Consider the following 24,066-nt stretch of genomic DNA (forward strand, 5'->3'; position numbering starts at 1 on the left):
TCCGTCCCCCCCCCCCCTGAGGTTTTTCGCGAATAGCGGGAAAGCGAAATTTGGTACGACTATTTTCTCACCAATTTTACACATGGTGTGCAAGCTTAAACCTCCTAACTTTTAAGGTCAGGTCACCAGGTCACTTTGAATGACCCAACCCCTAAATTCACTTTTTTACAACTTTGTGACCGTGCCAGAGCTACAGCAGATGTCGGAGGCCTTTGAAAGTCGCAGGATGTTATTAGGTCATTAGTAGCTACAATTTGTTTATCTCTGAATTTTGATACCGATGAACTAAGAGGTCAGGTCAAATTCTCGACCTCCCCATTATAAGTCAATGGGGGAAAATCAACTCCCTGTTTTTACCACTAAAACGGGTCGGAATGACCCCATATACCATACATGACTTCATATATGATCAACATTCACTACCTTGAGGTCTGTTTTGCTGTTGGGCAGCTGTAAGGTCATGTGACGTCATCAAAGGTCACCAAAGGTTTTTTTGCCAATAACTCCGTACAGGAACAAGATACAGCCGCGCGGATGGTCTCATTGTGTTCAGCTCGTCAAGATGCATCAAATGATATACATGATGACCTCGAGGTCACGTGACCTGAGGTCAACCTTTGACCTTGACCTTTTGGGGTCAACACACATATCATTCGATGCGGATTGACAAGAGGATCACGAAGATGCCCTTAGTTTGTTCCTATCTTGACTAATTCGAAAGTTATTCGAGAAAAACTCCATATCTAGCGCCGCCATTTTGCCTTTTTTACCCCTGTGACGTCATCTTTGACCTGACCTGAAAATGACCTTTGTAAAAATTGTAGAATTTGTCCGTGCGTATCCGATGCCGTTTACCGCTTGTCGCTATCTTACTTCGTTCTCGAGATCTCAGGGGGGCGGTCATCCGCCCCCCCCCCCGTCGGTTCTATGTTGGCGCAGACCCCCGTCGGTGCCCGGGTTAAAGTCCGTATAGGGGGGGGGGGGGTATCAAACGGACCCCCTCGGTATTTCGCGAATAACGCGTAAAAAGCGGCTGATCGCGACGAAACTTATAATACTCCCAAGTTAATCAATTTTATACCTACCCTAAATACTTCATGACCCTGACCCAAATGACCTTTGACCTGTGCCCTATTTCTCGAGACTGTGTTTGGCCGGAATCGCGATTCGGCGTATGTCAGCGCGCATAAGCCGGGCATTTGCAGTCTTTTCGTAGTTTCAAGCATTCAAACATATGATATGATATTGGTCCTATGCATTACGGAGGGTATCAAGGTCACCTGAAGGTCAGGTCAGATCATTGACCTTTGATGACCTCGGCTCACTTTTTCGAGTTTTTCATGTTTCTAGGCTAGTTTTTGAAGCTAATTTCGAATTTAGCAACCATTTGAATGTATAGTTACCAAGTAGTTTTGGTGCCTTCGTAACATGTTACAAAGCTGTCAGGGGCAGCTGACACCTACTACTACGAATACCCGTCACGACCCCTACTGGTTGACCTGACCTGACCTGACCCGACCTGGCCCAAATGCATGAAGACATCGTCTGTGATAAAAGCTCGCATGATATTCGTGATCAGAATCCCGAAAAACCTCATAGCAGCCATACCTTACGACGTTCTAATACAGGGATCGGCAAGCTACGGCCCGCAGGCCGGATCCGGCCCGCGACCATCTGCACAGCATGCCCGATCTCCACTCCGGACCACGCGGTGATGGCGGAAGCGGGCCTAGTGCCAGTCGCAGCAAGAAGAGAGTCCCTAGCTGCGAGATTCCTGGCCAAAGCACTGTCTCCCCCCCCCCGGAAGACCCTCTGAGGAGAGTAGCGGAGGCCTGTCCCACCGTACGCCTGAGGAGTACCGGGGCGTGGCGCTCTCTGGGCCGGGAAGTCTGGAGGGCAGCCGGTGTGACGGGCCCCATCGAACCGACGATCTCCCGCCGCCCGCCGCCGTGGATGGGCGCGGCTGGTGGTCGCTGGCCCTGGATGTCCGCGAGCTGCCGCTGGGCGCGTCGGCAGCGGACAGAAGACGGGCGGCGGAGACGGGCCTGGGAGCCTTAACCCAGTTCGCGACCTGGATTTGGACGGATGGCTCGGCGGAGGTCGGAGTGGACAATGGAGGCGCTGGCGCGCTGGTGGTTCGTCCAGGAGGAGAGAAGCAGGAACTGCGAGCTCCGGCGGGCCGGCTGTGTTCCAGCTACTGAGCCGAGCTGGTGGCTCTGGCCACGGCGCTGAGCTGGCTGCTGAACCACCCAGAGGAGGACCCGGGCGACCCGGTGATGCTGTGCACCGACCCGACAGCCAGTCGGGCCTATCGGCCCTACGCGCGGGACCGGCGGCCCAGCAATCACGGCTGGGTGCCACAATATGGCAGGTCCTGATTACGCTGGCGGAGCGGGGACGCCGGGCCCATCTGCAGTGGGTCCCCTCCCACTGCGGACTCGAGGGAAACGAGAGCGCGGACACCCTGGCCAAGGAGGCGGCACAGCTGCCGCAGGAGTTAGCCCCACTGGACGTTCAGACGGTCCACCGAGCAGCGGCAAGATCGGCGCGGGCGCGAGCGACGGCGGTGGCCCGAGGGATGGTACCGGGACCTCATGGGTTCGCTCCCCCCCCCCTCCGCCGGTGACCGGCCTGGATCGAACTAGGGCGGCCGACGTCCACCAGCTACGAGCCGGTCACTGGTCGGCGTCGGCACAATACCTACACAGGATAGGACGAAACCCTGGCGGGCGCTGCGAACAATACAGCAACCATATGTGCCCGGCGGCGCGGTGCCCCATCTGCAAAGAAGAGGCAAAGTGTGTTTGCAGCGTGTTGTCTTGCCATGGCTATATGCTATGGTATGTTTCAGATGCCTTTTCGGTCCATCGGTGGCAAATATGGCACATTTGTGCTTTTCAATTTATTTTTCTTCGTTTTTCTCGGTTGACAGCCCTGGTTATATATTCAGCAAGGGTCCTTTAATTTACACCTTCAATTTGCACGACCTGATGACCCAAAAGCAGTAACAGACTTAAACAGTAAACACCAAGCGATTTGCTATTTCAAATGGGCTAGTAAATTGATAGGAGACCCAGAAAACGCGAATCAACGTCAATTCCTTCCAAAGCTTATGACATATTCAGTCGTCATCATCATCTCCATCATCATCATCATCGTCGTCGTCGTCGTCGTCGTCATCATCGTCATCATCGTCATCACCGCCACAGCGTCCCTTCTTGCAACGCTTGCTTACACAGCGAGAGCACTTTCCCTTACACCTTTTTCCTGTGCAGTACCGGCCGTAATAATATCCACAGTATTTGCGACACTTGATACAGTATTTCCTGCCCTTGCTCTTGCATTTCGCGCAGTATTTGCGACACTTGTTCCTTCTCTTGCAGTATTTACTGCGACATCTGCGGCGCACGCATACCTCGCGCTTGCCTTTGCGCACGCAGTACTGGCCCTTGCGACAGGTGAGCCGAACGCACGGGCTGACAATGACGCAGATACCGACACTGCCGCGGCGGCGGCACACCCTGCCGACGCCGCAGCTCACCCTCAGGCACGGGTTGATGGCAATGCAGATGCCGTTGTGGCAGCGGGTGCCGGACGGACAGTGGATCAGGGCACACGGGTTAGTAGGCACACAGGCGCCGTGGTGACACTTCATACCCGATGAACAGTGAACACGTGCGCACGGGTCGGTGCTGATACAGACGGCCCGACCGCCGTTGCTCACACAGCGCTGGCCAGTGCCGCAAGAGATCACGGCGCACGGGTCGAATGTGACGCACACGGCGCGCCCGCCACGCACCTCGCACCTCTGGCCGGCGCTGCAGTCCACTCGGCGGCACGGGTTCGGCAGCGGCTCGCAGACGCCCTTCTTCTGGTTACACCGGGTGTGGGGCGGGCAAGGAGGACAGGTGCGAATCGCACTCGGCCTGCAGTGGCCTCTGCCGCCGATCACTACGCACACCAGCTTGGCACTGCAGCGCACAAGCTGGCACGGGTTCGCCTGGATACAGACCGGTTCCCCACGGTACATGACGCACTGGAACCCTGGCTTGCATCGGAAAAGGCTGCAGACGTCCACTCCTGGAGAAGTGGCGGCGCAGAACGCCCGGCCGGCTTCCTCAACACACACGGTACCGGGGCGGCAGTACACGCTGGCGCATACATCCATTGGCTTGGGGAACTCCAAACAGAACACCTGATTAGCGCTCACCACACATTTCGTCTTGATCGGACATTTTGCGGTGCTGCACAGGTCTTGAAGTGCCGGCGGTGTGCCGCGAACGCACACTGCCTCGTCATTCTGCACCTTACAGCGGGTGTACTCGGGACAGGCTACCAGCTGACAGAGACCGACACACTTCGGCTGGCGCCCGTCCACCACACACCTCTGTCCTGAGCGACACTTCTTGCCGGCGCACGGGTCCTTGATGAGGACACAGACAGCACCGTACGGCCTTCGGACCTGACAGCGGTAGCCGCCTCCGCAGACGATGTTGGCACACGGGTCTGCCGGTGGCTTGACCGGGTCCAGCACACACACAGCCATTCCGCTGCGTACCGTGCAGCGGCGACCCTCAGAACACTGAACCTTAGAGCAGGGGTTGACGCATATGGCGACTTCTTTGCGTACCAAGCACTGCTCGTCTTTGCCGCAGACGAATCCGACGCACGGATCGATCGGCGGCTCGCCTTTGACACACACCGGCCGGCCATCTCGGACCTCGCACTTGGTGTCGCCCTTGCAGTGGACCAGCGCACACTTGCTGATACAGATGCCACGCCCGTTGGAGATGACGCATTCAGTGCCGATCGCGCAGTTCGTCAGGGAACAGGGGTCGGTTGGTGGAAGGGACTCTATACATCGTGGAAAGCCGCCGCGCACCACGCAAATTCTACCCAAGGAACAGCTGAAAGTGGCGCACGGGTTTGTGACGAAACGGATCCAGACGCAGAAGACCTTCCCGTTGCGTTCCACGCACTGTGAGCCGAGGCCACAATTGGCCAGCTCACAGAGACTAGGCTTCAACAGGGGAGCCGGACGGCACACAGCGGTCGAGTGAGCTGGAGGACACAGCCCGTACTGCTTGCAAGCTTTGCCTCGGACCAGATCGCACTTCAAACCGAGCTTGCATGTGGCTTTACAAGCAGGAACACAGGACCGTCCACAGCCGTAGTCACAGCATTTGTAGCCGGGCTCAGAACAGTCCGAGTCCTGCGAGCAATGATCGTCCGGCAACAGTGGGCACTTCAGAACCGAGATGGCGTCGTTGTTTGGGCACTGGCCAGGTCGCTGTACGATCAGCGGCGTTGCGGAGCATCTAACATCACCTGAAAATAATACAGAAAGATGGTTATGCCGGTTCAATATTCAACCACAGACACATTTGGCGTTATTCGTTATTGATGATCAAACCGCTCTTAATCGACGGCCAACGCCCTTGTTGGGATCACAGCCAAGGCAGCCAGCTCAGCCAACTACAATGTATTTGCCGATTATCTAAAAACACAAAACGAACAGCACGGCTAGAAAAGCGCTTAAAAAGCAATCGATAGCTTTTGTAAAGCTCTTTCAAAAATATGAAGGTCATTTTTCGTTCAGTTCAACGCTGTGGGCATTGATTCCATGACCAAGTGAAAGTCATTTCAGTCATGTGTCAGAAAGCTGCCTGTGCTATCAGAGGGTCAATTCGTTCATGCATCACACGTTCGTAAACACGTACAGCCGTACGATTTCTTTTCTCAACATTATTTCATACAGCTGTATGATATGCTTTGGATTTATGCTTTATGCACATGAATGCATGAGTATGAAACTCGTGGTTCAAATCGAAGGCATATAAGTTACAGGCAGCGATTTACAAGCCACATGACTTGACAACGACAATCACTGCACGGCACATGACGTGACTAGAAGCATCTGACAGCAGTGACCACTACCCGCTCGCCGTCACAACCTGAGTTGATGCGCTGCGCCTGCAGCAGATTCTTTCAGCGTCAGGTCCTTTCCTCTAGAAGGAGATGGCGACGTCTTGTTTGACGAGCGCGTCAGTCCTCTTGACGGATGTTTCTGATGAATTGATCACTCGTGATGAGGAGGCGCTACCGAAGGTGTCGGACAGTGTGGAGTCTGCTGTCTTTTCGCGTGTGGTGCAGCCTTGAAAACACGCAGGTCTTTGTGCCTCGGCTACGTCCTCGCTCGGCAGCCCCACCGGCAGATGATTCTGCTCTACCACCTCTGCTGATGGGATAACCCGTCGGTGCAGTCTTGTCGGCATCGGGTACCAGTTGTAGACTGTAGAGGCTGGTGAACAGCCTGGCCGTCTCCATACAGCGGGCTTTTAAAACTGATACAGACAGAGGCCTCTAGCATGTTACCGCCTCCAATATCACGGAAGGACGACGTGGTAGCTCCTCGTTGAAGCCTGTGGCAGTGGCGAACTCCGCAGTCGACCTGAACGCCCGACGTGCGGTATTGCCGTCATTGGAGTTGCCGCTACCAGTGCAGCGCGGCTTGTTGAACATCATTCCAAGACTTTCGCGAAGCTTCTGCTGAATCTGTTCTTTGGATTTTCTGACTTATTCCTTGTTCACGCCCCTGACCTGCCACTTGGGCTGCTGCATGACTTCGTCGATGTTGTTCATTACCAATGGAGCCGCACCACACACACGGTGCCACTCTGTGGCGCCGCACTGGTTATGGGGCCGTCATCCTTCGTGTCCACCATCGTCATGTGCGCCTTGTAGGACAAAACGTCGAATTCGATGTTCACCAGGGCTGCCCCATCCTGGTTCCGTAACGTGTCGGCCGTCGGGGTATCACGATTCCGGCCTGGCATGGTCTTAGGAAATAAATCACAGCTTAAAGGTCATTTGAGTCCGGGTCATGAAATTTTCAGGGCCGGTGGAACATTGATTAACTACAGGGAACTGAAAGTTTCGTCGTAATCCCCCCTCCCATGGGCGGCGCCAACGGGGGACGGGGGACCGGTCCCCCCGTTATCCAAAATTAGCGGGATACAGTACCCCCTATCGATGAGGCCCGTTCAATAGTAGTTAATATGCGTTTTGCAGTTATTCGTCGCATGTAATGGATCGTCGCTCAATCAATAGCAACTCACTTTTTTGTTCCTTCTTGATGCTGAAGTTCTCATCCATCCGTGATCGGTTTACATGTATGTTTCTGGAGTCTACTCGTACTACGCACAATTTGTAATTTTTTTTCGTAGGTGCGTATTCTTAAAAATTAAAATCGTTTTAACTCATGGCGTAGGGTCGCTAGATTTTAAATTTCCTACCGACTTTCCGTCACGTCACCTTGCTAGTTCGTCGCCTCCCTGACATTTGTCCTGTAGGACAAATGTCAGGAGGAGACGTAGACGTCTCCTGGGTGTGGCCAGCTTCACTCCATTGCTGACCTGTTGAAAACGTTTTAGAAAAATACCAAAGCAGGCTTAGGAATAATGGTCCAGTACTCCCCAGGCTCCCATAACGTTTTCTTACGGAATTGCTTGTACCTGACGGTTGCATTTATAGGTAACATACTCCGCTATATCAATTATGCCACCTTCTAAATTGCATCGCCAAACACGTTTCATTTGTCTTCATAACCATCAATCGAGATATTTTACGACTCCTCCAGCAGCTTACCTTATGTTAGAAGGAATTTCGAATCGGGCGTTGCAAAAGTATCGAAATTATGAAATTTAGAGCCGACGTACTCCACTAGTTAACCCGGCGGCCGCTGGGCCTCCACGCCACCGCCGGCCGCTGGGGGGGGGGGGGCATATAGTTGCCCCCTTTACTTCAGCGACGAAATCGTCGCAACGCGAAGAGATACGAGAGGCGAAAGTTTGCACACATCTTCCTGAATACCTAGCCGAGGTTGTGTCCAAATTTGATGTCAATCCCATTTGAAATGACGTCACAGTGACGTCAGAAGTCAAATTATAGATTTGAGACTCAGTTTCCTCGCGATATATCCGATGTAAGAGACCGAATGTAAAGGACCGATTATTGGTCAGGAGCTAGTTGGAAGTGTACTTAGATGTTTTAGGATGACAACAGGTGCTGTCTAGGTCATTTACAGTTGAGTTTCATGCTCAGCGACATCAGAAACGGTCCATATCGGAAAACGGCAAAACTTTATGACGTCACTGTGACGTCATCTTAAGTACTACAACCACCAAACTTTCCTCAAACATTGCCTAGGTATTCATTTGAAGCTATGCCAAGTGTCACGTTCGTAGCTCATCAGGTTGCGGAGATATTCCACAAAACGTAAGGGGGGGGGGCAACTTTATGCCCCCCCCCAGCGGCTCGTGCCCGCCTCGTAGGTTAAGAATTCAGCCTGACAGAAAGGCATTCATTTTCAGTCACCAATGTTTTTCTTCGTCATGAATGACGAAACCACGACAAAAGCCGACTCTGGCTTCCGACTTCCGAGTCGCAATCGGCCAAATTTTGGTGGCTCTAACTCCGATTCTAACCAAAACTGTCGATTCCGACCAACTCCGACACCGTAGACCTGCCAAAACCTGTGCCGTGAGAGCGATTCTTGTAGAATATCGTAATGCTGTCTGCCCGTATACATATGCCATGTGTAAGTTTCATTTAAGTTTCGTAATGATTTCGATATCCTGTGCACACTTCTAAAAACTCAAACTCGATGGATGGCGTACAAAAGAACCATGGGAAATTTCGAAGCTGACGTCCCCAAACCAGCCCAGTCCAGCAATCATACCAACACAAAAAGTGGGCCCCAAAACTCAAGTTTCAAGCTACATGGTACAAAGAGTATCTATGGCTCCACTTCTGTCCTACTCGAGAAAATTGTTTTGCTTTAACTGCGCCAAGGCATGCGAGCTTGGTCGAGCCCTGCATTTCCGTCATCAAGAGCCTGCGTTCTCTTTCGCCGGTTTCTGTAACAAGAAAAAAGCAAGAGAAAAGATGGCTGGGCACGCTCGCTCCGAGATGCACAAACATGCTTTGTCACTAAAGTCTGAGCCACTAGCCAGCCATCTCCCAGGCAGGCACTAGACAGTCTCATCGGCCGAGAAGCGAGAACAAGAGACGGCAAGGGCAAGCCTGCTGAAAATTGTGACAACCATCAGATTTTTGGCCAGGCAAGGTCTGGCTCTGCGTGGACATACAGAGGACTCCTGCAACTTCGTCCAACTTCTTGAGTTGAGGGCCGCAGACAGCCCTGAACTGTAGCAGTGGCTGAAGCGAAAGGAATTGTTCACGAGTCATGATGTACAGACCGAAATCCTTGATCTGAGTCACGAAGTGATGAGGGAGATAACGGCCGATGTGGTCGGGAATATTACTGGGGAAAATTCTGATGAAGATGAAATTCTTCTCTGTTTTCGTAGATGGGACTCTAGATGTTAGCGGTATAGAACAGGGGTCCATCAGTCTACGTTTTGTGGACGACGAACTTAACCCGGCCGGGCGCGGGGGGTAATCCCAACCACCGCAGCCCGGGGAGGGGCGTTTTTCGCCCCCCCCCCCCTGTCTAACTCCGTAAATAAGGGGGTTACGGAAACAAAAGCGATACCAAGCGAAAGGTCCTTACAAGACGATTCTAAAGCATCTAAAATTTTTGACCTCAGGTCAATTTTCAAGGTCAGAGGTCAAGGTCAAAGGCAAAAAAAAACCGGCACATGTGTAGTGATCTCAAGGTAAGCGTTCTAGAAGACGGCAAGATGCATCAAACCGGCAAAATTGAGTGTCATAGGAAAGCAAAGAATCTGAGGATTCTGAAACTGTGCTCAAAATTAAAGGTCAAGGTCAAGGTCACGCTCAAAATTGACCTCAAACTTTGCACTTTTTCGTACATCTTGCGTGCTAACTTCCAAAATGTTTTGAAATGTTTTGAGGCTTATCTGTTCCCTATTTGTGGTTCATCTTACGATACAAGGCTTCTTAAAGGTCAAGGTCACTGAAGAGTATCCTTGGTAGAGGCTATTTCACTGATTCAAGTTAGTAATAATAAATAAGACAATTTTGCCATCCGGAAGCTCTAAATGAAGGCTTAGAGGAAAATAGATGACAGATTCGTAATCAGCGGGTACAAATCCATCATAGGCGACCTTTCATGTGTCAAAGCCAACCAAAGGTCATTCGAGGTCACATGAGGTCAACATGAAACTTGACCTTTTCCAAACAAAATATATATCATTCGACGCGGCCTGACAAGACGAATGCGATGGTACCACTGCCGAAGCTCTAGGACCATTTTTGTCGAAGTTATTTGCGAAAAACTAAAATCACATTTCGGGGTCGTTGACCTGACCTCTGACCTCAGGTCACCAAAACTATTTTTCTATTTTTCTCTAGGTCAAACACTACACAACCGTGCTCGTAATTTGTCTTTATCTCTAAAACTCTATTTTTAGCAGCTATTTGAAGTTTGCGTCTGTGACGCCGAAGTTTCCCGTGCAGGGGTCTAGAAAAATCGACCCTGTGACGTCATCAAGGGGGCTAGGTCCAAATTTTTTACTTCAGAAGGTGTCAAATTGATTGGAGAAAAGGTACTGAAAGTTTCGCCTTGCTATCCCTAAGCGTTCGGGAGCAATCACAAATATTCGCCAGGGGGGGGGCGAAAAACGCCCCCCCCCCCCCGGGCCCGCGAGGGTTAATGTTCATGAAGAGTTCCTTGGGTTCTACAAACCCAGGTCCACGACTGGTGCTGACTTGGCGGCTATGATTGAAGATGCGCTTTGTTGTTTGGGTCTTCCTCCCAGTCACCTGAGAGAAATGGCATTTGACGGCGCAGGGACATAGCCGGAATGTTCAACGGAGCTCAGGCAATCCTGCGCCACAAACAGCCCGTGGCGTTATTCGTATACTGCGGAGCGCATTGCGCAAAACTGATTGCAAAAGAGAGCTCCGATACTTCTGAAGCAGTACGCAACGCCCTCCACGTAGTGAACGAGGTTGGCAAACTCTTCGGCGCGTCTAATACGTTTCGCGCAAAATTTGGACACATCTGCGCAGGAGACGAAGGAGCACCAAACATCAGTGCTCGGAAACTCAGGGGCCCGGGAACGATTTTCAAGCTGGGGGGGGGGGCGAGCTTTAATTACCTGACATGATGCATATGAAGCAGTGGCGTAGCTAGGGGTCTAAGGGGACATGTACCCCCCCCCCCAATCGGGTTCAAAGGAACACTCGGACTCGGGTCCGAGGGGCCCTGCGGCGCCATTTGACCGCTGAGGGTTAACGATGGCCATATTTCGACTCAGAAGGGCCCATGGAGCACCTCACGGGCCCCTAAATAGCCACACTAAGATCTCCATAAGGGCCCCACGCCGGCTTCTGAGCGCCTCTTGCGCCTTTTAAGGGCACCTCGGTGGTCTCCAAAGGCCTGTTACTGGCCTCTGCGAGTTTTTACCTGCCTGAGGGGCCAGTTCTAGGGGCACTTCCCGCCTGTGATGATCCCACACTTATTTTTCTGAGGGCCCATAACGGCAACTGTGGGGGCCTTCGTCGGCGCCCCCACACTGGTGTCTCTGAGGGTTTCACAGCCCCGGCCCCAACTCTTGAGTGCCTACACCAGTGCCTAATAACCCTCGCCGGCCGAGGTGGGGGGTGCCGCCCCCATAGTTTTTTTCACGATAGCTCCGAAGACGCTGGCTACACAGAGAGCTTAATCTTGACATACTTGACCTTTGATTCAAGCCGAATCTTTTGACACCAACCGCATTTTCGGGTCAGGTCAAGTCACTGGCCTATGACGTCATAAGTGAACCTCTGCATGGTCCTCAGGTGTCGTAACTTCGCAACGCCCTAAGTCCCAGAGAAACTTTTACAGGGAGATGAAACTTGCAGGATCTAGTGTCCATTACGAGTCTCACAACTTTTATATCTCGGATTTTTCGCAAATGAAATGGATGGCTGTGATGAGCATCGTTATATATACTATGTAATACGAGACGTAGTAGCCTTTGCTCATATTAATGTTCAAATAATGCACAAAATTGGATATATTAAAATAATACTGATATTTCGCCTTGCGGCATCATCAGAGTACACACATACAACTTTAGGTTTAACAAAATGCAAGAAAGAAAGAGACACGTGTGACTTTACCACGGGAACAAACGCCAGCCGATAGTCAAAACTTGTCCTATATAAGAACATTGGAAGAACCTATAACATACGTTGACTACATTTTATACATATGATAACAAATACATGTAACAGTACGGTAGAGCGAAGAACAAACACACAACAGCAATAGGAGACGATGTGCAGACTGCAGAGGCCAGAGACCTATACCACACACCATGTCGGTCAGACACCAGAGGGCTACCCTAGTAGAGGCCATGTATCTAACTGATTGTTCAGACTGGGACGCCTGTCCCGAATGGCCAGAGCCTCTGCTATCTTTCTGTCTGCTGCATCTTTGCACCGGCGTATGATGGAGACAGACAGCCGTGGCTCTGACACATTGGGGTGACACTGTTCCATATGATCACCGAATGGGGTCTGCCGAGTGCGATTCGCGCCGTCACGGAAATGCTCATCGAATCTATATCTGATACACCGTTTGGTTTCACCGATATAGACTTGCGGTGGTCCTCCCAAGTCAGCACATATGGTGCACGTGATTGTGTACACCACGTTCTTAGTGGTGCACCGACCCGTCAGACCATTGGTGCACGTGCGGCATGAACGCTTTCCAGCGCGGCATGGAGGTGGGTCTAACGCCGAGTGAACAAGGCGTCTTTGGATGGTGTTCTCGTTCTTCCAAGACGCCGCGAGACTCGGATTGACTGATTTTAGGGCAGCATCTACTCTCCTAGTCAGGGTGTCGTCTATGAAAGGAAGGGTAACGTATATCCTGTCTTTCTTCTGTGGTCGTTTTGTTGTCTTTTTAGGGTGTTTGTGCTGACGTATAGCTTGTCGAGCCGGGCGAAATATCAGTACTATTTTAATATATCCAATTTTGTGCATTATTTGAACATTAATATGAGCAAAGGCTACTACGTCTCGTATTACATCTCGGATTTTTCCTTAAAGTCATTTGAGGTCGGGTCATTTTCATGACCTCACCATTATAAGTCAATGAAGAAAAATGAAAGCTGCTATTCTGGCGCCGGGAAGATCTCCAACTATCTCAAGCACACAGAATCGTGATTTGATGCACTCCTTGCAAGCTACGATGCGTCACTTTTGCAATGTTGACCTTGCGTGACGTCATTTATGACGTCATTAGGGTCATATTAGTTTGTCGTCAATAACTTCCGATCAAATTGAGCTAGCGAGTCGGGAAAGCCACCAATGGACTTCGGAAGACCTGCCGAATCGAATGATATGCAGCATGACCTCCTTCGACCAAGTTCGTGACCTGGGGGCGCTGACCTGACCGTGACCTGAGGTCAACACCCAAAGTTGACCTCACCCAAACAAAAAGTATTTCATTCGATGCGCCTGAGCGAGGCGAGCACGATGCTGCCAAAATCGCGGCTCTGCGGCCGTTTTTTGCTAAGTTATTCACCAAAAACGGAACCGTACCTTGGGGCACTTGATCTGACCTCAGAGGTCACCGGTTGACCTAGGACCTTAACATCGGGTATCAATCTCTGCGTCTCGTAACGGTGCACACGCTTGTTTTTTCGCGACGTGCTAGCTCCACCAGGGGCGAAACGGCGAGGGGCGTCGTACCCCCCCCTCGGCCGGCGCGCATGTACAGTAGGTCTATTAAAAAAGTCCCCAGCACCAGTGGGCGCTGCCTTCGCTGAGCCGAACCCCCGTCTGCCCGTCCCATATCGCGCCGGGCTCAGGTCAGGTAGGGTCAGCGGGACCGCTTGGTCCGGCCCGCGGGCGGTGGACGGGCGGCCGGTAACGCTTTCCGCCAGCCAGCTGTAGAATCCAACAAACGAGACGGCCACCGCTCAGCGCAGCGAAACCGGTGTTAACCCGCGCCCCACTGGGGGGGGGGGGGGGGGGGGCACTATTTATAGCCCCCTCCCGTTTTTCTGCAATAACTTCCAAACCGCTTGACGTATCAACGCCAAACTTTCAGTACCTTCGGCTGCATCAATTTGACACCTTTTGTCAAAATTTGAACTTCGTACCTACCATAGGTCGGCCGGAAATGACGTCAGAGTGACGTCATGTTCGGCCGATTTCGACACAAAACATTGAACCACGGCAATCGCTCCCAAGAGCTCAGTTTTTAAGCTAGATCCAATTTCTTTGCATGAGAGGACTCAGAATAGACTGCGCTATCAAACTGCTATCTCAGATTTTCGAAATTTTGAAAATTTCGAAAATTTTATATAATAAAACTCAGAATTTATTTTTTTACATTTTTTCAAAAAAAAATTGACTTTTCGAAAAAACAGAATATATGTGATAGAACGCATTATTATGACTAACTCTAGCAAGTTTTAGCTAAATATATTCAAAAATGGCCAAGTTATACGCATTATTGCAAAAAATTAACAATTATTAATTTTTCAAATCAATTTTTCAGCACGAATTTGACATCGTACGCCAATATAAGTAGCACCATCATGTTCCTGAGCTCAAACTGAATCCAATAGACACCTTTTTGTTGAAAAATTATAACTTCAAAATTTGACCTTTTTTGACCTGAAAGTGACCTGACCTAAGCTAAATTTGACTCAAAATGACCTCGAATGACACAAACGACATCAAATTCGAAATGTTTGGCCTAAATGGACCATAAAACATGTGTCACGTGACCGACGGATGATATAATATTTTCGTGACCTGTGATGACCTGACCTTGACTTGAAAATCAAAGTACAACTTTGGTACCCTCAGAGTATCTAGAGCATCTGTTCACGAGTGTGTGAACCAAAAATGAGCCTGATCTGACTTGTAAGACGGCGGCCAGAGCCCAAAACGTGAAGAAGTCAAAATGCTAATAATTTTTACTTTGACCTGACCTGTGACGTCATCGGTGACGTCGAGGTCAATGAAATTAGGTTTCGCTCGACAGTTTTTCCGGGGCTATCAGACGCCGTTTGAATTTTGACGATCGGCCCAGTAGTTTCGGAGTTAGGAGGGGGACTATGAATAGCCCCCCCCCCCCAGTAGGGCGTGTTATACGCAGACCCCAGTGGGGCGCGGGTTAAAGAATGGCAGTAGATGTTCATGGCCACAATGATTATGAGATAGTCATTGTTAGCCCGTGCCCCACAGGAATGCCTAGACTCTCACGCCCTGTTGGAGGGGAAATGGGGATTGAGCATCATTCTTATACCTTACTCAGCTTTCGGCATTTAGTTTTTCTCACAGACAATGACAATAAAAAACAATGTAATAAGACCAGACGTTTCGACAACAAAGTGCCTTCGTCAGTGGAAAACAAGATATAGGCTTTACATCGATAAAAAACATAGAAGATAAAATATATAAAAAATCTATATTTTTTATCGATGTAAAGCCTATATCTTGTTTTCCACTGACGAAGGCACTTTGTTGTCGAAACGTCTGGTCTTATTACATTGTTTTTGTATTGTCATTGTCTGTGAGAAAAACAAAATGTCTGACTCTTCTAATTTGGGTATTTAAGTGGTATTCGAAGTAGCGTCGAAAGTAGCAAAAGAAGAAAAAATACTTCAGCCAATTTTAGATCGGTTCAGAGCAAAAGGTCATGTCACCAGAGGTCATCGATGGTAAAATTTTGCTTGGACAGGGTGCATTGGGTTTCCAATGTATAGCTCCTATAACTGAGCTAATTGCTAGAGCCTCGCGGAAAAAAAAACGAGCGCTTGCGTCGTTACGTGACGCAGCGACTGTCACCCCATTTTAAAATATCAGTGACCTCTTAGGGCAGGTCAAGGACCCCAAGGCATTGGATCGGTTTTTGGTGAATAACTTCGCAAAAAAATGTCGCATTATCGTCATTTCGATAATCGTGTTTTCTGTTCTCAGACGCGTCGATTTATATGCTTTTTTGCTTAGGTGAAGCAATTTAGGATGTTTAGGTCAATGTCATGTTAGGGCAACACAGGTCACGAAGCTGTTGAAAGGGGGACATGCTGCATAACATTTGATTTGACCAGTCTTGCAGAGTCCATTGATGACTGTCCCGACTGGCTAGCTCATTTTAATCGGGAGTTATTGACGAGCACTCCTATTGACGAGCACTCCGTCACGCAAGGTGAACAATGCAAAAGTGAAGCATTAAACCTTGCCAAGAATGTATGAAGTCACGATTTCATGTGCGTGAGGTATGTTTTAGCTCATTTCCGACGCCAAATTAACAGTTTCCATATTTTCCCATTATGCTTATATGACACTAAGTGCATTACGGATTTGCATCATTTTATAACCGACAACCGTGCAGTCTGCAGAGGTTTACTTAAGACGTCATAGTTAAGTGACCTGACATGAAAACGTGGTTGATTTCAAATCATCCGGCTTGAATCAAATGTAAGGCATATGAAATGTCAGCCTTCTATCATCAGTGTGCTTTGAGCTATCGCAAAAAAAAAAACATGGTGGCGGCATCCACCCCTTCTTCTCGGCCGGCGAGGGTTAAACCTCGCTTCGAATTATTGCAGATAATGATGCGACCGAAACCAAAGCATTTATCTGTGTCTAGAACGGCCGCTGACTTGTTGGACAAGATCCCCAATCTTAATTTGCTACATGGGAATAAAATACTCGGCATATGATACATACATACCAATCGATTTGCCCTCGCGCAGTCAATTCTAATCATCACTGTCGCTTTTTTATCCGAGATGATGTCGCCACTAAACGGGTTGTTTTGTTTGCTTGCTTGCGTTGGATGGTCATTACGGATTATTGAGGGATTTTGATATAATATGAATGGGGCAAGGGAGGATATGCACTGCAGTGCAGGTGTTTAATTTAGATCACAAAGGCATCGTTTCCGGCATCGTTTCCGGCATCGTGCAGAGTCACTATCTTCCCCTCCTCTGCACTGCGGCATCTCTGCGCCCCACACACGGCGTCCTCACTCCACGGCCGGCCGCCGCCAACTGACCCACTCGCCGGGCGCCGCGACCTGACCCGTGTCACTGCCGCGGCCTGCGCAATAGAGTCGGGGCTGGAATCCGGGGGTTCGGCCGGCCGGCCGCCTCTGGAGCGGGGGACTTTTTTAGTAGACCTACTGTACATAGAAAACCAATAGGTCCGGCGAGGGTTAAAGTCCTATATCGGCGGCTCTGAGGACCCAACACCTGCGCATCTAAAGGCCACCCAATGGTGACTTTTGAGGGCCTCACACTGGTGACTAAGGGCCCCACCGGCGTCTGGTAGTACCATAGTAGGGTCAGGTCAGGTTAACCCGCGCCCTGCTGGGGGGGGGGTGTTTGAACACCCCCCTTATGGTTTTTCGCGAATATCTAAAAAACGGCGGCGCGGAGCGCCACCGTTTTTATTACACCTTATCATACATCAATTCTACACATGTTGTAAAATTTTAGACCAAGGTCATTCAAGGTCAGGTCACCAGGTCACTTGAAGTGACCTCACCTCATAAAAAGTTTCAATGTCTGTCATAGCTACACCGAGTGACCGATCGCTTTGAAACTTTCAGTGATTGCTAAGAGCAATAGCATGTACAAAATGTATATCTCAGAATTTTGATATCGATGACCTAAGGTCAGGTCAATTTCGCGATCTCCCCCTTCCCAGCCAGCAATTTTGCTCCGGGCCCAAGCAGGCTCAAGTGCGGATTGCCCGAGATTTTTAGTCGGGCTAAAGTCGGCTAGGGCTTGGGCTAAAGTCGGCGTATGACACAAATACGCCGACTAAAGCCCATGCTCTGCCGGAGGTATGCCCGCTCTGCGAGCTCCGGACAGCCGTAGTTTAGCCCTAGTTGAGCGACGATTGGCGTTAGCCCGATTTAAGCCCGAGCAGTGAATCCATTTATATAATGGAGATTACTCTGGGCCCGAGCGGGCTGAACTCCGGCAAGCCCACTCTGTGTGCCCTGTCTATCCCGACTTAAGCCATAGAAGTGAATGGGGCTTATACATTGCAAACTGCTGTGGCTTTGCTCGGGTTCGGCTCGAGTGATGGCTCCTGTTTTCTCAAGTCTCGACTTGACTTCATCTTGCTTTTGCTTCACACTGGATCAAGTAGCAAGTAGCAGCCAATGCACTTTCAGCAGGTTGTGCGGTTTCAATGCATATTTAAAATTGTTACGGTCACTCATATGCTCTGTTAACCGGTCATCGAGGCTCGAGCATTGCAAAAGGAAAGTAGTGGTTGACTTTGATTGAATATATATTTCAAACGACTACAGACACGTCAAATGAAACACAAATACATGAAACAGTGGACTGCAAACTGCAGCAGTAATATGGCATGAGTCATGAAAAAACGCCATCAAAACAATAAAACAATCACAAGGCCCGCTAGCCTCCCTCCCCGTTCATAATACTTGGTTAAACACTCAACTGAAAGCATAAAGTAAGGACAGCAAGTAATCGCTCATAAGACATAAAGCAATAAGCAAACAATCGTTTATAAGGAACTTCACTCTGGTGAATGGGAGCTTTGGAGGCGTCTGGCTCCTCCACACACACACATCTGCAGTAGGTGGTCGGCCAGCTTTCGGGCTTTCGGCGCAGTTTCCGTATATGTATATATACCTACTTAATTATAAGCAGGCAGTTTCCGCTAAACCACTTGGCGAGGGCGACTGCGGCGTCCACCCGGTCCTGGTTTGTATAACTATTCCATTTTTTGGAACCATTTGCTCTAATGGTACGTACCTGAAAAGAGATTAATTTGGTTTAATTTACATTGCATGTTTGCTTGAAAAATAACTTATTGATGCATTAATACTGTAAAAACACTTCTCATTGATCCGTATAAAGTGTTCATTTGATTTTAAATGCGGACAGAGAATGAGCGTGCTCGGTGATAAGTAGATAAATATTTGTGTTTTGTATTTCATTTTCCTGGTTCAGAAGTGCTAGTATTTCACAAAGATATAAAGGCACGGAATGCAGCTTTTCTGAGCGAGGGTATAAGTCGCCAGGCTGAACAGTTATTCAGCTTCATGTTTGATGGCGTCAATCTCAGTCAAAATCATGACGTTTACATACGATCAAGCGCACCATTCAATACACTTACCTACCGTAAAACTCCATGCCAGTCCACTTGATAAGAGCAGTGAGCACTATCCCTTCTTCGCGCTGTCACACGCGCCCAAACATCAACCACCAAATGCCCCAACACCGGTGTGTCGTTTCGTCGCACAGCGCACAGACTGTCACAAACGCTGCACATGATTGGCGCAGAACTGCGCATGCGCGAACAGCCGGACAAGTATGGCTAAGCTCCGGCTTTACTCCAGTTAGCCGAAGGACACAGCCAGCTTGATCAGCCCGCGCTCCGCCCAAGTTAAGCCTGTTTTGGATGCGCGGGCAGATGTCGGGCTGAGCTACTGCTATCCGCACGTGGGCATAGCTGCGGCATGCCCCAGCTCAGCCCTAGTAAAAAATACATTGGTTTTGATCAAAGTGGGCAAACCCAAGCTAAGCCCAAGCTGCCCGACGCTTGCCACAGTTCAGCCCAAGCGAATTGCTGGCTGGGTTATAAGTCAACGGGAGAAAATTGAAATGCGCCTCTTTTGGACGAAAGACATTATAAACACTCCCAAACACTGAATATCGAGTGGTTTAGACACACTGAACATGGAAATGGTGTCCGTGACCCCTGTTTATGCCCTGAGGTCATCTTAGGTCACGAATGGTATCTAGTTTTTCGCAAATAACTTTTGATAGAGGCATGTTAGAGCGATGAAAACGCCTTAGATATGTTCAGCTCGACGATACGGATCGAGTGATATGCAACATGGCCCTTCCCGGTCAGGTCATGACCTTGACCTGAGGTCAAATTTTCAAGTTGACCTTTCAAGGTCAAGTTATAATTCATTCGATGCGTCTTGACGAAAGGAACACGATGACGGTAAAAGTAAGCTCGTGCAAGGCTTGGGCAAAAGTTATTGCAGAAAAACTGTTAAAAAAAAATCGGCTATTTTTGCAGTTTTTGCCCCCTGCAGGCAAAACCGTTGACGTTAGGTCAAATCTGAGAGAATTGCTCAGAAAGGGCGTTAATAGGGCTATCGAATGCGCTTTTCTGCGGCGCTGTAGCTCTATTGGTTCCCGAGTTATGCGTTGGCATCTTGGAAATTGTCGACATTCGACCTGGAAATCGGCGAAATTTTGCCTTCAATGACCTCTGGTGACCTGACCTTTGACCTGACCAAAAAATTGACCGAAGTGATTTCCTCATTATTTTTGACGCTCTTTCGAACGCCGCCTTCCGCGTATCGCTACGTGGCCCAGGAGCCGAGTTAGAAGGGGGGTGTTCAGACACCCCCCCCCCCCCAGCAGGGCGTGGAAATCCAGGACCCCCAGCCGGGCGCGGGTTAACCCGCACCTCGATTGGTGCCCTGGTGCTCCGCGACTTCCGCGCCGGGCCGGTGCTCCACCACTTCCGCGCCAGGCCGCGGGGTGTCTGAATAGCCCCCCCCCCCCATCTAACTTGGCTCCTGGGCCACGTAGCGACACGCGGTAAGCGGCAATCGAAAGAGCGTCAAAAATAATGACGGAAACACCTCGGGTCATCTTTTAGGTCAGGTCACCAGAAGTCATCAAAGGTCAAATTTAGTTAATTTCAATAATTTTGGAAACTGCCAACGGCTACGGGCTAATTCGGGAACCAATATAGCTACAGCGCCGCGGAAAAGAGCATTCGATAGCCATTTTACAAACCTTTTTGACTATGTTCTCAGATTTGGCCCAAGGTCAACGGTTTAGCCTCCAGAGGGCAAAAACTGTAAAAATAGCCCTTTTCACGAAAAAACAGTTTTTCGGCAATAACTTTCGACTCAAAAGATCCACGATATTACTTTTGGCAGCATAGCTTGTTCCTCTCGTCGAGACGCGTCGAATGAACTATTTGTTGATCTTGAAAGGTTATTTTGAAAATTTGACCCCAGTCCAAGGTCATAACCTGACCGGAAAGGATCATGTTGCACATTAGTCGATCCGCATTGTCGAGCTGAACACATCTGACGTGTTTGCACCGTTCTTGCACGTCTATATCAAAAGTTATAGCCACAAATCTGCTGGTGACCGTTCATGACCTGAAATGACCTCAGATGGGTCACATGTGCATTTTACCGATTCAGGTGTGTCATGTTTACCCATGAACCGATGTAAGATGTTTGAGAGGGTTTTGAACGACATTCGTCTAAAAGAGGCGCATTTCAATTTTCTCGCATTGATTTATAATGGAGAGGTCGCAAAATTGACCTGACCTTAGGTCACAGACATAAAAAATCCGAGATGTACATTTTATATATATTGTTCGCATATCAATCGCTAAAAGTTTCAAAGTGATCGTTTCGTCGGTGCAGCTTTAGCGAGCCTTCGAACCTTTTCTGAGGTAAGGTCACTTGACGTTACCTGGTGACCTACCCGGGTCTGAAATTTTAACATGTGCGAACATGATACACATATAAAGATACACATCACTGAAATCAGTTCGCCGTCAGCTATCGAATAGTATACCTTACTTCTTGTGAGCACATGACCTACCGACGAACCGTGCTGGGACAAAAAAAAAAGAAAAAAAATCATGAAATGTTCACCCATATCTGTAATGATCGAAGCACGTAGAAATTGATTCAATGCACTTCAACTCCGTACTTTTTGGGAGGTAACCGTAAAGATAGATTTGGGGTAAGATATGACTATATAGTGTCGTGCCGAAATTATGGCATAAGCACTAACCTTTGCAAGCTTGTATTGTGGCGGGACCAACGGCCAGGGCCAGTAATAACAGCGGCAGGCACGTGACAGAGGCCATGGTGCCGAGTGCTGAGGGCAAGTGTGCGGAGCCGCTCTTATACCGCGGCGCGGGCCGTGTCACAGGCTGCCCGCAAAGGTCACTATTTTGACACGCCAAAGGCAACAGCACACCCGGATCTAAACAACACATACGTCACCAGGGCCCAGTTTCACCAAGTGCGGTAAACATCAAAGTCCTTTGATGTTTAGGCGAATTATTTACAGTGACTTTGTCTTTATGGCTTGAAAAAGATTTATATCGAAACACATGTGTAGCCAACTTAAAGTAATATAACCCAAAAACGTTCCCATTGTTTTCCAATTATAATTCAATTTGTCTATCAGTTTCAATACTATCTTTTATAATCTTACTTTCCGCTTCCGCTTCGAGCTGCCAGCAAACATAATTAGGCGAATTAGACATGCTATACTCTACCAATATCTGTGCAAACCCCACCTCCAAGTTCCAACCCCTCAAAGGAAAACACCATAGCTGTGCAAACAGGGGCTTTCGGCATATTCAGCCCAAGTGAACACGACACAAACTACAAGCTGATACACATGTGTCAACCGAGACTGCCCTGCTAACGGGCTGACACCCCTCTCCCCGCGCGGCGCAATGGGTCCCCACACAAACTAAAAGCCCTGTCGTGTGTGCCCTCCTCCGGGAAAAGGTGCTTACTAGAAAAAAAACTGGGGGACCGTTAGCTGGGAAAAATCGCATTTTGTGGAAACGCCCATCCTAACGTGTGGTGCGCGTAAAAAACGGTGGTGGTTTAGGGGCGGGGGGACGCAAAAACATGCCAGAACAAGAATACTGCCGACTTTGCCCGACCGAGCGGCTTAGAACAGAGGGACCGTGCAAACGCATTCGAACCCCGCGCCGCCATCGTCCACATGACACGCCGCTCCACCAATCAGAGGAGGCCGCCGCCTCAGCGGCCCTTCCGCCCGGGGCGCAGCACACTGGGCCGGGGGTCCGGAAAAGTGCTAGAAATTATTTGTGATTGAGTTGTTGATCTCAGTGACAAGCAAACATGCTAAAAACGAAGTGGGGCTGCTTAACCCTCGCCGGACCTATTGTCGGACCCCCCACCCCCTCGGCCGGCCGAGGGGGGAGGGTTGGTACGACCCCTTTTTGCCGTTTCGCCCCTAATGGAGCTAGAGCCTCGCGGAAAAAACAAGCGTGTGCGCCGTTTCAAGGCGGAACGATTGATACCCGATTTTAAGGTCCCAGGTCAACCGGTAACCTCTGAGGTGAAGTCAAAAAGCCCAAGGTAGGGTTTGGTTTTTGGCAAATAATTTCGCAAAAAATGGCCGCAAAGCAGCGATTTTGGCACCATCGTGTTCGCCTGGCTTAGGCGCGTCGAATGGTATACTTTTTGTTCGGGTGAGGTCAACTTAAGGTATTGACCTCGAGTCAAGGTCAGTTCAGAGCCCATCAGGCCACGAACTTAATCGAAGGAGGTCGTATCGCATATCATTCGATTCGGGAGGTCTTCCCGAGTGCATTGATGGCTTTCCCGAGTCGCTGGCTCAATTTGATCATGAGTTATTGACGAGAAACTCCTATGACCGGTGTGACGTCATAAATGACGTCACGGAAGGTCAAAAATGCAAAAGTAAAGCATCGGATCTTGCAAGGAGTGCACGAAATCACGATTCCGTGTGCTTTAGATAGTTTGAAATCATTCCATGCGCAAAAACAACAGTTTCCTTATTTCCCCATTCACTTTTAATGGTGAGGTCACGTGACCTCGAAGAGTAGCAGGCATTAGCAAAAATTGCGAGTAGGGCATGACAGAAAGATGATTGGTGGTTTGTATGGCATGGCCATTTTTAGCGGCTCGAAATAACATTTCTCAAAAAGTCTAACTAAAGAGCAAGTTGTTGTTAATTATCACTGACTTGTGTTTAGGGGCTAATAATGACAGAATTTTTTAGTTTGGCCCAGAAATGTTGACAGCATTGTGTGCGTTGATCAATTCTGAGCTCAGGGACATATATTTTATTTAGATTATAAGCGTTTGTTTTTCACAACTTCCAGCGTTTTAAAGAGCGTCGGGCCTTCAGTAGAGCGGCGAGGTGACAATTGCCCCTACATCATGTGGTTTACTGGCGCATATCTCGAAAAGTAGCAGGGAAAAGCAGCAAAGCACCTATATGGAACAAAAGATGAGTAATCAGAGGCTATTATAAAATGTTCATTTTTAGCCGCTCGAAATAACGTTTTTATAAAAGT

At 49.3% G+C, this 24,066-nt stretch overlaps 1 protein-coding gene across 1 annotated transcript; it reads right to left on the reverse strand.

Annotated features, from left to right (window-relative positions):
• Positions 1 to 2,835: 2,835 nt before the first annotated feature.
• Positions 2,836 to 21,850, reverse strand: LOC122384409 (neurogenic locus notch homolog protein 3-like). The gene is made up of 2 exons (XM_043371792.1): positions 21,768 to 21,850; positions 2,836 to 5,328 (listed from the first exon to the last, which is right to left on the reverse strand). The coding sequence occupies exons 1-2, from the start codon at positions 21,841 to 21,843 to the stop codon at positions 3,122 to 3,124; spliced, it is 2,283 nt and encodes a 760-aa protein (XP_043227727.1). The 5' UTR covers positions 21,844 to 21,850; the 3' UTR covers positions 2,836 to 3,121.
• Between the last annotated feature and the right edge of the window lie 2,216 nt (positions 21,851 to 24,066).

Source organism: Amphibalanus amphitrite, unplaced genomic scaffold (assembly GCF_019059575.1).
Source record: "Amphibalanus amphitrite isolate SeventyFive unplaced genomic scaffold, NRLGWU_Aamphi_draft 000188F_arrow, whole genome shotgun sequence".
Classification (NCBI taxonomy): Eukaryota; Metazoa; Arthropoda; class Thecostraca; order Balanomorpha; family Balanidae; genus Amphibalanus; species Amphibalanus amphitrite.

Coding starts and splice junctions, on each gene's coding strand:
- LOC122384409 (XM_043371792.1), bottom strand. CDS start 21,843: ATGGCCTCTGTCACGTGCCTGCCGCTGTTATTACTGGCCCTGGCCGTT. Junction 5,329..21,767: donor CACAATACAAGCTTGCAAAG/GTTAGTGCTTAT, acceptor TATTATTTTCAG/GTGATGTTAGATGCTCCGCA.